Source organism: Ornithorhynchus anatinus, chromosome 4, assembly GCF_004115215.2.
Source record: "Ornithorhynchus anatinus isolate Pmale09 chromosome 4, mOrnAna1.pri.v4, whole genome shotgun sequence".
Taxonomy (NCBI): Eukaryota; Metazoa; Chordata; class Mammalia; order Monotremata; family Ornithorhynchidae; genus Ornithorhynchus; species Ornithorhynchus anatinus.
In genome coordinates, this window is record NC_041731.1 from 43,934,181 (window position 1) to 43,947,489 (window position 13,309).

The following is a 13,309-nucleotide window of genomic DNA, read 5'->3' on the forward strand; positions in this document are numbered from 1 at the left end:
CAGCAGAGCAAAGCTGAAGTGTGTTAACCCTGTAAAAGTCTAAGGTAAGATCGCCTACCTTTCATCATTCTTCAAAAGAAAATAAAAAAATCCATGCAGAGTTCCTTAACGAAAGATAAATAAAGCAGCTACAATGAGATGGAAACTCCTCTCAGTGAAATACAAAATAGAAACAAATAAGTTAGTTTACTTTCACTAGATGTATCATTGTAGGATCCTGCTAGTTTAATAACTGAGTTGTTAATTTTCTACACAAGCCATTTTAAACAGGAATGGCTCAGTTACTGCACCGGATTGCTACAAACTCATAAAAAGCTGCTTTAAGCTTAAGTAAAACGTCGTCCAAATTCCAATCACTTCTGGAAAGTGAACGTGTTACCCTAGTAAAGTAAATTCATTTCGTCAGAATGCTAATGCAAGAGGGCTTGAAGTATCAAAGAGTCCACAGGAAATGGATGCCCCCGGTATTATTTTTTTTAAAAAAAATATACATTATATAATATATATTATATATATAAAAAGCTAGTGTAAATGCTTTCTTGGGGTTGGTCACCAGCTTGTAAGCCGAACTTTCAGCTGTTAACCATCTTGCCATTTGCAACAGGCTTGAAAAAGTCACTTCTGTCTTCGGACGTGACGTGAGCGGTTTTCAGAACGAGGCTGCCAACGCTGACCGACGTGGCGACGGGCAGGCAACCTGCACTGCTCGTGGGCGCCGGGGTTGGCTGTCTGAAGCAGGCCGCTACCGGCAGGATTGCTTTTGGCTCCTCCCTGAGAGAAATGGAGACGACAAAAAGGGTTAGGCCTTTGGAATCAACATTTTAAGGGTAGCTTCCTAGATGACAAGCGTTGTAGTAGACTGTGAGCCCGTCATGGGGCAGGGGTTGTCTCTATCTGTTGCCGAACTGCACATTCCAAGTGCTTAGTACAGTGCTCTGCACATAGTAAGCGCTCAATAAATACTATTGAATGAATGAATGTAGTACAAACGCGTCCAGGCTGAAGGAAGTCGTCTGACTTTAGACACAGAAGAAAAAAGCAGTAAGCTTAGGTCTGACTTTGTGGGCCTAAACAACAGGGCTTGGGGCTACGTTGTGGAAGTGTCACTTTACTGGTGGTGAAACTGGGGTTTCCCAGTTCTCTCTCTCCAGAGAAGGGAGAAAGGCGCGGGTTGCTGAGGGGCCAGATGCCGAGCGGTCTGATGAGGGGCCTGGCGACGATACAAGCAGCGTGGCTTGGTGGATAGGGCATGGGCCTGGAAGTCAGAGGGACCTGGGTTCTAAACCTGGCTCTGCCACGTCTGCTGTGTGACCCTGAGCAAGTCACTTCACTTCTCAGTTACCTCCTCTGTAAAATAGGGATTAAGAACGTAAGCCCCTTGTGGGACAGGGACTATGTCCACCCTAATTTTTATCTACTCCAGTGCTTGGCACATAGTACAAGCTTAACAAGTGCCACAACTATGATTACTACATAACATTTTGGCACCAAGGGAGAGGAGAGGGGCTACCTACAGCTGCCCACTCTCCAAAAGGCTGTGGGAACAAAATCACACGGGACTATTATTCATCTTTCACACACCTAAAAAGTAGGTGCTTTAAATAAATCAAATTTCTGATTTTCACTAAAATTTCCCATCCTGTTCTTTTTCTCTCTAACACTCACAGAATCACATGATCTTCACCTAAACTTTGTCTCTTCTTCTCCATGGGTTCTTTTTGGTGCTGCTTAAGCGGGTGTCCATTTTCCAAAGACGTTCCATTCAGGAGTTGATCATTTTGAGAACTGATACCAAGGTGAATATCCAGAATCTCCTAAAATAAAATAAAGCCGCCATTTAAATAAGGTCCTCAGGTTCTCTGTTCCTTTGGTGCAGGAAGGAATTCCTGGCAGGTTGTTAGATGGAGAGTCAGTTACTCTATAATGTGGGAGTTGCATTCAGGTTTAAGGAAAACTTACATCACACTACTCACCCCGTGCGCTGTGAGCACGCACACAACCATTCCTTCCAACACTGCACTGCACAATATCAAGTCAGAAACAGGCTGCTGGAAGAACGTTCTCTTAATTCTGCCACCACACTACTATAACTCACACTACTTCTGAATTTCCTCTTTTTTTGAGCGGGGGATTTCTGTTTTCTGCTGTAGTCTCCCAAGCACTTAGAACAGTCTGCAAGAAGTAGGTACCCAATAAACCTATAAATCTATTCTTTGGGGAACTTGAGATTTGGTCCACGACTGATGGCCTAACATTCCAGCCTTAGCAGGCAAGTAATCTCTTCATTCATGTCCTTGTGCCCCAGAGGGATACTGGGGGAAATTCAGACATCAGGCCTCTGTCCAGCAACAATGCTTCTCCTTATCGACTCCTATGCCCACACCAACTGTTTCTGACTTTTAACTCCCTTACTAGTCCTCCTCTTCTCTTGCCCCTGATGACCTTAACCATCAATCTCATCAACAAAATTGAAACCATCAGGAGTGAACCCCCTAAAGTCTCCCAGGCACATGCCAGTCCCACCCCACCCCTACCTCCCATTCACTCTCACCTTTCCCAGCTGTCTCTCAAGGGATCATTCACCTCCTTTCAAAATCTAGCCCCTCTCCCTCCTCCGACACAATCCCTTCACGCTTTATTAAAACACTTACCTTCTCCTCCTTTCTTCCCTCCCTGACCACCAACTTCAATGGTTCCACCCTCTGTTTTCCCCTACCTGTAATTTAGTTTCATATCCATCTCTCCCACTCGATAGATCATAAGCACTTTGAGGGCAGGGATGACTACCTTCTCTACCGTACTCTCTCAAGCACTTAGTATAGTGCTCTACACACAGAACAAGTTCGTTTAATACCACTGATTGAGTAGACAATTATGCTCTGTTTCATTGAGAAATGAAACAAAATTTGTTTGGAAAACTTCTTCCTATTTCATATCTGGGGAATTACACTTCTAAGTGGCTTCTCATGACCAGAGAAAATCTTCTCTGAAAAGACATTAATTTACATAACCTGGATGATTAAAACGGATAATCTTCCTTTGTGTCAGTCATATTTTCAGCTACATAATGGCCATCATATTGCTTTTATGACAAATTTGGATACAGGTATACTCCAGTATGCATCTGCCCAGGCCCAACATACCGGTCTAGGGCTTTAGGCAAGTAAATTACCTTTCCACCCCTTCCTCTTTTCCTGGCAGCTTTCCTGTGCCTCTCCATACCTCAGTCTTGCAAACTCCCCTTGCCTGTGCAGTTATTCCCATGGCTTTTTTTTTTTTAAAAAAAACAAACACAAAACAAAAGCAAATCCCAAAAAACCTAGCCTGGCCACCACCCACACTCCCAGTAGCCTAGCTCCAATAATTAGACTGGCTTTTTTCTAGTTTTAACTTTCATTTTAGCTTACCCATCCTCCCCATTTCCCAACTTGCAGCTCCATTTCAACCAGCGTCACAGAGATGGGGACAGATTGTGGTGGGGAGAGGTAATAGGGGACAATAGCAGACCTCCTACTAGGTCTCCACCTGCCCCCTCCTGCTTCCCACCCTGCTCCATCCTCATTCCTGCTCCCACAGCTTTGGCTAAGGTGAGGAAGTAGGGTTAAAAGCTGGGAAAGGGCACACAGCAGTAACTGCTGCGGCTGAGGTAAAAATTCAAGTTTGTCCTGCAGTGAGTCAGCTAGTGGTAGACTTAAAAAAAAAAAAAAAAGCCCATAGCAGTAGTAGTAAAGATTTTTTTTTTTTTAATCGAGACCCACTTAATACAATGCATTTACAGATAGGAGGAAGGGGAAGAGTGCAGGGGGGATTGGGGACACAAAGAATGACTTGTAATGACCTTGTGATATTCGACTTGGTCCTGGAATGGACCCTAATTTAACAGGTAGTCAATCTATAAGAAAAAGTACTCCATCTAACAACTCCATTTTCAAGACACATGGGGATATACCTGTACACTCTAGGGGACGCATGACTCCTGTACTGTGTCCCCCAAGGAGAGGGATCAAGGAGAAAGAGGACCACAAGTCCCTGCTTCAACATTATTTATTGACAGCCACCCTCTTGGCTGAGGCTAGATCACGTAACACCGTTAGCTTTCCTCTCTTGTAACCCAGCACTGATCCACAATTCACAAACCTAGCTTATCCATCCTGAGCTTTCTACCATTCCCAATTTTACCCCCGAACATACCTAGTTTTACCATCTAATAATCCACTACGGAACTCTTTTCCAAAGAAATGGCTAGGCTACAGTAGAGACAGGCTGCTCTACTGTCCACACTGACTGACCCAGCACTGATCCACAATTCACAAACCTAGCTTATCCATCCTGAGCTTTCTACCATTCCCAATTTTACCCCCGAACATACCTAGTTTTACCATCTAATAATCCACTACGGAACTCTTTTCCAAAGAAATGGCTAGGCTACAGTAGAGAAGAGGAAGGAAGGGAGGAGAAAGGAAAACTTACCCCCACCCCAACCCCAGAATATATTGCATTTAATGCCCAAAGGAAAAGTTCCATAGTCTATTTTAATTTTCAAGAATCACAATATTAAAGTGATCTAAAATTTAAGATCACTGGAAAAGTTTCCAAAGGAAAAGGAAACTGGGAGACTATTGAATAAAACAATTTTAAATTTTTATCATTTGCTTGGAAATTGTTTTTAAACAACATACTGTGATCAATACTAAGACAATTAAAAGGAAGCCATCAAAAAGTGAGAGCACATGTAAAATCTACATTTGGGTACAAAGATGAAGAAAGTTAGGAAATGAAGCACTGAGGATATAAGAGTGTAAGGTGGAGTTAAGGCAACCCCTTGAAGGCTAATATATAAAAAAAACCCTTTAGTTATAAAGGTCTCCAATCTAAACATACAAATGAAGAGGAACAACTTTTTAGATAAAGAAGAATGCCTCAACTGTCCAGACTTTCTAATGGCTGTACTTACTTCTATTTGTTCACCTTGTCCATCAGGTTCATCGGTATCAAGTGCTGAGAGTTCTAATTCAATATCTCGATCAGGTTTAGTATCGGTGGCATCTTCTGAATAGTCAGCCTGTAAGCCAAACAAATACTGTCTATGCCCACAAGCACCCGTACTTTCCTTTTTTCTCATGTACACACAGGCCAATAAATACAGAATGAGAAAAAGGCTGGAGGAAAGGCATTTCGTATTGATTTTAGTCACTGGAGAATGTCGCAACAGCTACCCCCCCCAAAAAATAAGAGGAAGGACCTTCCCCACTGAGCGTTTCCCATTATGCCCTGAAATCGTCTCATTAAATTACAAAATGTATTTTTTTTTTTACCTCGCCATTTCTCAATTCGATTTCCTTGTTTAGGAGATTTAAAGCAAGGTGTCCACCTTCATCCAAGGAATTCCACTTCTGCTGCATAGCTAATGCATTGGCCTCCCTCTGAAGTAGCAGTGAATTACTCTTTGCCTGGACAAAACAAAAAATTAAGATAATTTCAGCATTTAAATATGCCTCAAGGAATCCAAATTGCATACTGACAAACCAGTTGAATACTGCAAAGAACTAGAAGTCCAGGTTCCCGCCATCTCTCTACCCACCCACCTGCTCCTCTCTGCTTCTTGATCTCTGTTTGGCTTTTCTCGGGCTAACAGCAGTAGAAGCTTCACAGGCCCCTTCTTAGTCTACCTGACTGCTCTGGCACCTCTCTCGGCTCATTTTATTTTGAGCTATGGCTCCAAAACAATCAGCGGTATTTACTGAGCACTTACTATGTGCAGAACCATGTACTAAATGCTTGGGAGACAGCGACACGAAAGAATAAGCAGAAATGTTCCCTGCCCATAACGACCTTACAGTCCAGTGGGGGAAGTAGACGCTAATATGAATAATCCAAAAGTGTCAACAAGGGCTTTGTCTTTACTTATCTAGGTGTGTAGCATCAATGGAATCGAGTGCTTACTTTGTTCAAAGCACTGTACTAGGCGCTTGGGAAACATCAAGAGCTTGTAGGCATGTTGGTAGGCAGTATAATTAATCTTACCTGCTGAAGTTCAACGCTCAGCAGATCTCCAGTACTGGAATGCTTTCTCTGACCAGATAAATCAGTAATTATAAATCTTTCCCTTTAAAGAGAAATCATATGTTTAACTTACAGACATTTTCAGGGGAAAATGAAACTACAGAACAAACTACTCTGGATTTAAGAACGGTGATCTAATTCAAAAATAAATCAAAAATTATTCAATAATAACTCAAAAATATAATTCAAAAATCGGAATTCCAATCCAAAATGTGGAGGAGAAAGAACTGCTACAGACTACAGAGGGATGTGCTTGGGTGCCCCTATCCCGGAGGCAGCAGAAGACCTGGGAGGCTGTTGGTGCTGGGAAGCAATTCACCAATGGCAATCAGATTAAAAGCTTGGCTCAGGGAAAGGATCTGGAAGGGACTTTTCTCCCCAACCTCTTTAGAGCTTCAATGGGAGAAATGAATTCAATTTTTTATTCACTGTACCTAGTTAAAAAAAAAAAAATCATATATCCAGAAAGCATCTTTTGGGGAAACTAGCTCCAAGTATTCTGTTGGAATCTGTAGTGTGAAAACATACACATACACACCCTTTAAGTTCTAGAACATAGAAACAAAAAATAAAGTAGAAAAGTAGTCATACCGTTCAATATAGTGGGCTGACGAAGTGGAATCGGCTCCATAAGAACTCCACCTTGAATCAACAGCATTGACATACGGGACATAATCTGCAGAAACGTGGAGCAATTTAATAGGGCAAGCAATTCAATCATCTGTAATTAACTGAAAGGATCAGAACAAGGTGGGTGTAGAACCATAAAGCTGCTGGCAGTTTTCAGTATTACCTGAGACACTGATGGGCTTAGTTGTACTTCCTTGGGAAGCAGTGGCCTGAATAGGGTCTGTGGTGTGGTAACCTGTGCGGGATGACCTGGAAATGGCACCCCATTTAGAGATGATGGGCCCGTCACTGAAGGGGATAATAGGGTCTTCCTCTTTTGCCCTTCTCTGAGTTTCAAATAAATGCACTCTTCTCTTCATATCTCCACTGTCCAGGTCCTGACCATTCCAGGGGGGAAAACAAAACAAAACGAAAAAAGAAAAAAAACAAACACACAAAAACACTAAAACAAAAGGTTCTCGCAAATTCCTTCAGTCATCGAACACTTCCCAAAAAGGCAAGTGATCGTTAGCTTCAGCTTATGTGGACGAGTCCACATCTTCTCGATGCCTCAATACAAGTTAAATGAACCGAGGTCCTATACCCAGTGTATTCCCCCGCCACTTTCATAGCACTTATGTAATATATCCTTAAATAATGTTGCTCACCCCTACCAATCATTTATTCTGCTGTTTGTCTCCCCGGCTAGATTGTAAGCTCCTTTAGAGCAAGGATCACGACCACTAACTCTATTGAACTCTCCCATGGGCTTAATACAGTGCTATGCACAGAGTAAGCAGTCGATAAATATTACTGGTTGATTGACTGGTATTCCAAGCCTCAGTGAATAGAAGCCTGGGTTTTTAATAGACGGGTTTACTCAGAAATAAAAGGAAAAGAAAGCATGTTCTTAAATGAGAGTCAGCATGCACTACCTCCCCCAAATCATACCATTAGCACAGCATTTGAATTGGCAATTACATCCTTGGGCTCTGAATCAATGGCATTCATACAGGAGCCGATAGTTCCACAGGACCAGGGTGAATAATGGGAAAGATGATCTTCCTCAAATTTAGTACCACGCAAATCACTTACGTTCTCAGAGAACTAGTTAAAAAAACAAGAGCAGAGTCGACCCTTAAGAAAGTCATACTTCACAAGCAGTAATGTGGGCTTCAGTTCAGTGAATTTTAGTAATTAACCATCATTTTTTTCCAGAAAATGGAAGTGGCCATAAACAGTTCTTGAGCAACTTAATGTATCGTTTATGACTAGAAAAAAAGGTTCTCTTCTTTCTTCACCAAATTCTTTTTCCCCCCGCCGAGACTCAACGTAAAACTGGTCTTACACTTTGTCAAGAGATAATCTGATTTAAAAATCTTACAATTTACCTTCCTAACACAGCCCTCCTGAACGGAAATATTTTCCTTAGGGCAAGTGCCATTTCTGATGCCAAAAAATACCTTTTGATACAACTGATATGAACATTTACTCACCTACGTATATAATTCTTCCTTTCTCTGCTCTATTTATATATTATTTTGTGTCTCTCCAACCAGCTAGAGTGTAAGCTCTTGGACGGCAGGGAGCCGATCACTCAAACCACTGCACTCTCCCAAGTGTTTAGGTCAGTGCTTGCAAACCATAACTGCTCAATAGATACTAGTAATTGATTATTAAGTGCTTACTACACTGTAAGCTCTTTGTGGGCAGGGAACGTGCCCACCAACTCTGCGACATTGTACTCTCCCAAGAGCTTGGTAGAGTGCTCTGCACTCAGTAAACAATCGATAAATACAATTGATTGATTTCCATATTCCAAAGCACTGGGCTAAATGTTGAGGACAGAGACGAGATGATCATAGCGGATCGTGTTCCCATTCACCCGGGGTTCGCTGTTAAAGAGGCAGGGAGAGCAGGTATCATGTCCCTATTTTACAGCTGAAGAAACTGAGGCCCCGAGGGGTGAGGTGACTTGCCCAAGATCAAACAAAAGGATGCTGGCAGAATTGGGATGAGAACTCAGGTTTCCTGACTCCAAGTCTCTTACTCTTTCCTCTGAGCCATACTGCTGTTTCTAATTATGATACAAAACTCTCCATTCCAGATCTTAAATTAACCGATTGGTGGATTTGCTCTAAAAATCAAGAGCTAGAAACTTAGAAGTGACTAAAAATAAATTCTTCAAACGGCAATTTTTATAGCTCCTCTAGCTACGGAAATGACATTGCTGAGCTTCATATGTGACAGTTATGTTCCTGGGAAGGAACACAACTTCTGGTGCTACATACAAATAGTGGTGCCAGCTTTTCATCTTGAGCTTGGGAATGGAGTTTTGAGGGGTGAGGCTTTGGAGGTGGAGCTCTGAGGTGACAGAGGAAGAAGTGGAGGGAAAGTGATGGCGGGAATGGAAGAGGGAGGAAGAGAAGGGAAGGAGAGAGGAAAAGGGGAAGGAAGAGGAAATTAAAGGTGCAAAAGGAAGCACATTCTTCTCCATCACCTCACCTCAGGCAGTGGGGTTAGATGCCAGCAGCTCCCTTTACCCTCGTTCCACATTCACCTGACTGCTTCCCTCACCCCCGACCCTAACACGCGCCTCACGTCCAGGACCACACAAGTCTCACAATGGGGCAGCCACAATGCTGCCGGAACCCCAGAGTTCTGACTCCCATCGCCAGGGACCCAGCCTGCAGTTCTCCTGCAGAGACTCTACGCCATGTCTGGCTTCTGCCACGGAGAGCCCAGCTCCTACTGTGGAGACCCCGCTCCCTATCTGCACTGCATTGATCCCAGCCCACGTCCAGTCCCCGTTCATGCCATGGAGACCCTAGGCCCTGTTGGCGCCGTGGGAACCCCAGTTCCCCCGAGGACTCCCGGCCCGGATGGCAAGAGGTGAAGCCACCATCTTGTTTCTTCCTCCGATTCTTTTTACAAATCCAAAGGTAAGACAGGCTACGTATGCTTGCCTTCCGGCCTGAAAAGCTGTGGTCCGGGCCTTCATGACCACCTTGGAGTACAACCAAGAAAGCTAGGCCGGAAATTTCTGTTCTAGATTGTCCTCATTTAAATTCACGCCCCATGAGCCAGTGATGAAGCATCTTACCTCTGTGCGAAAGTCTACACTGAAGAGAGGAGAAGGTGGTGTTGGAGACTGAGTGGCCATAGGGAGAGCCGATGAAACAAGAGGTGCTTTCTGAGTGTGGTACTGGGTCCACTGCTCTGGTTTCCGTCTTAACTGCTCATCATAACCGGTCTTTAAGTGGCTACAGGATTCCTGGAGGGCAAAAAGAAGCCACTCTTAATATCTTAAAAATTAAGGACTACACTTTTTTTTTTAAATGACACTCGTTAAGTGCTTTTCTACAAGCCAGGCACTGTACTAAGTGCTGGGGTCGATATGAGATAATCAGGTTGGACTCTGTCCCCCGCCCCACATGGGGCTCACAGCCCAAGTAGGAGGGTGTAGGGTTAAATCCCCATTTTACAATTGAGGCACAGGAAAATTCAGTGACTTGCCCAGGGTCACACTAGGGACAAGTGGCAGAGCCAGGATAAGAACCCAGGTCCTTTTACTCCCAGGCCCATGCTGTCACACTAGGCCACACTGCTTAGTTTCTAATGAACAGTAGAAGGACTAACATATTAGTGATGATGGTATTCGTTAAGCGCTTATCCTGTGCCAAGCATTACACTAAGCACTGGGGCAGATACAAGATCAAGATACTATTACCGCCTATATTAAGACAAAGAAAGCACACTAACTTGTAGAACAAAAAAAGTGGATGGGGCCTCAACCTATGTTCCACACACCTAAAACTGTCATAAGTACCCGATGTAAATGCAGAGGCTCTTGTTCCCTGTCAGCATTCCACCAGAGTCCGGGGGGTTCACTCCACGTTCCCGTTATTACTTACCCTCGGCAAAGGCACAGCTGTCCTCGGCTCGCTTGGTGGCTGACAAGCCACGGAATAATATCCATCCAAAGAGTTATATCTCTCCCGCAATGACGTCTGATAGACAGACGAATGCAGCACATCCATTGGTGGTAAAGAATTGCTCCTAATAATGTCATCGCGTTGATACATCGGTGGACGCCAGATGCGTCTGCTGTCGTACACGGGAGCGTACATTCCAGAAGGTACTGGGGGAACCGGTCCATACGGCTGCGGAGGAGGAGGTTGGTAAGGAGAAGAATTCACTCGATCTCGAGGGGGAAATGTACTGTAATGATCGGCATATGGCACGGAAGCAGGTGGGAGGGAGGATTCTGGAACATTATTGGACCTCACAAAGCGAGGAACACAGGGAGCCACACCAGCTGGTACCGTTGGAGGTGGTGGGTAGTATCCTTGAAAATCGGAAAGAGGTATATTTAATGTGGGCTCAGTACTAGCCAGAATTGTAATGGTTTAAGTTGTAAGCAGCACTCAGTCAATTCGAAAGAGTATAACAGGCATGGTTTCCTCCATCTGAACGCTAACCTCATACCTCCCCTGTTCAGCACAGCAGCTACATGCTCACATCATCACACCCCCACATGGAAATAGCTGACATTCTATCCCTTGCCAAATCACTACTTCAAGACGTGAACCAGATTTACTAGCATCTTCCGGTTTTTCAGCCTGCGGGCCAATTTATTCTCTATGGTCTCTGAGACCACGTGTGTTAGACGGCTGGTTAGAAATCTGTGACCTTCGTAGACGGCTTTAAATAAGAAAAATTCACTATAAATACCGACGACCTAAATTGCTAAATATATTCTACTTTCACGCCTAATTTTCAGGTGCATTCTGGATTCAGGTTTTTTTTTTTTGAGAAGCTCAAATACATGACTTTTAAATCCCAGTAATTTACTCAAATTAGGCCAAAAAATCCCTCTGAAAAACTAATAGTGCTTTTCCTATTTCATATTCAAACGGTTGCAAAAGGAATTCATCTCTATACCCAGATTGGGGACTACAAGGAAGACACAAATGTTGCTTGAGGCTTCAAAGACCTCAAATTTTCCCCAGTATAATTCCCATAGCACATGGGATGGATGGATGGATAACTCAACTGGCAACCCATAAACAATTTAGGCTAATAACTTAGTAGCTACTTTTAAAAATAGATACTGCACTCGGAAAAGAACTACATATTTGACACATTCCAAAGCAAATTTTGGGCTTAACATTAAGTCAGCTAAAGTCACTCACCTGTCTGGGGGTACTGGGGGACTTCAAAGGATATCTGGGTCCTTGGATCTTGAAAATAATGAATGTTTTCAGAATGTTGAGGATACACTGGTAGTCTGGTTATAAAAGGGCTCGACTTTGGAGGTACAGAACTCATCTCTGTTCCAACACTCGGGGGCCCGGCTGAGGTAGCTGCTACATTACTTACAGGAGTCTTGGGGGGAGAACCAATTTTACTGGTGGGGAGAAAAAACATCACAAAGGAAGACAATCAGTCCTTGAATCTCTTAGGAGGAATCTTTGCATAATTTCAGTTATGAAGCCATTCATAAAAACCCCATCAAGGACCATTCTACTTGGGCAAAACAGGCCCTGGGTTCCAGATCTGCACACCAATGGGCCAATGTGAAGACTCGCAGTGCAAGCCACAGCCAACAGTCCCAGCCAGAGAACAATTAGTTTCCCCAAATGTTCTACCTTCCTCTGATTCTCTACTGAGAAGCAGGCCCTCTGAGCAGGAAATCTTTGTTGAAAAGCTCACCGAAACCAGCAGGATGGAAGACTGTGCTCCTGAAAGCAAAGCTTCTTTGGGGCAGAGAAAAGAAAGTACACTGTGTTGTATTTTCCCAGATGCTTAGTACAGTGCTCTGCACACAGTGTCTTTCTTCCACATTAGTCTATCAATATACCTATCTTGGTCAAAACCATCATTTGGTAGCACGGTGTTAAAGTCTCCTGAAATTAGAACTGCATAAAGTGGCTCATCTAAATCAGAAAGATCGCATATGAGGGCAGTTACCAGCCCAACCAAGCCTGTCCATCTAAGAACGAGAACAGTGATTCCAGGAATAAGAATCAACTGGATTAGAGGGTTCCATATCTAGCTCTACTAAACCTGAGGATGCAAAAATGAGGATTCCATTTATAGCATGTAATTTGGGCAAACAAATTCTTCCTTCTTGGAGCAGCTCTGTGCAGACTTCAAAAAACCAAATATGAAGTGGGGTAGGGGCTAATAAATTCAAGATTGTGCTTCCTGCTTGCAATTTATATTTGAGGAGCGTGTTGATCTACAGAATGTATGTGAAGGCCATAAGGAAGTCGATTAACCCTTCCTTTTGTTTAATTCAGGATGCCAAATTCATTGCATTAAAAAAATCCCTCTCATTAATCCCCTTTATTTTTGATTTTTAAAGCAGTGCTGCTCTGCACATAACTTGGAAAAGGTTAATTTAATTGAAACTCAAAATGGCTAAATAAACTCACAGCCCCAAACAACCCCATTGTTATTCATAAAGGGATCTAATGTTTTGCATTCCCCTGCTAGGAAACCTCTCTTCACAAAGAAACCCACGTGGAGCACCCAATTTCTAACATGCATTAATATAGAAGGTAATGCTCAGTGAAGACAATTCTTCTAGGAGCTGAATAAGGTCAGAGAACGTGTGAGATATTACAAGATT

At 43.3% G+C, this 13,309-nt stretch overlaps 1 protein-coding gene across 5 annotated transcripts in view; it reads right to left on the reverse strand.

Moving 5' to 3' along the window:
• Positions 1–204: 204 nt before the first annotated feature.
• RC3H2 (ring finger and CCCH-type domains 2) overlaps positions 205–13,309 on the reverse strand; it is a 38,204-nt gene continuing 25,099 nt past the window's right edge. For 2 of the 5 annotated variants that reach the window (XM_029062407.2, XM_029062408.2), the window contains 11 exons: positions 11,868–12,082; positions 10,587–11,020; positions 9,776–9,946; positions 7,624–7,779; positions 6,857–7,070; positions 6,655–6,739; positions 6,025–6,106; positions 5,316–5,450; positions 4,955–5,062; positions 1,666–1,814; positions 205–771 (listed from right to left, as the gene is read on the reverse strand). In XM_029062407.2, coding sequence (XP_028918240.1) covers positions 573–771; positions 1,666–1,814; positions 4,955–5,062; positions 5,316–5,450; positions 6,025–6,106; positions 6,655–6,739; positions 6,857–7,070; positions 7,624–7,779; positions 9,776–9,946; positions 10,587–11,020; positions 11,868–12,082 — 1,948 coding nt within the window. In that variant the 3' untranslated portion in view covers positions 205–572. The remainder of the gene's footprint in view (positions 772–1,665; positions 1,815–4,954; positions 5,063–5,315; positions 5,451–6,024; positions 6,107–6,654; positions 6,740–6,856; positions 7,071–7,623; positions 7,780–9,775; positions 9,947–10,586; positions 11,021–11,867; positions 12,083–13,309) is intronic. The other 3 variants (XM_029062409.2, XM_029062411.2, XM_029062410.2) reach the window with 3 other exon arrangements.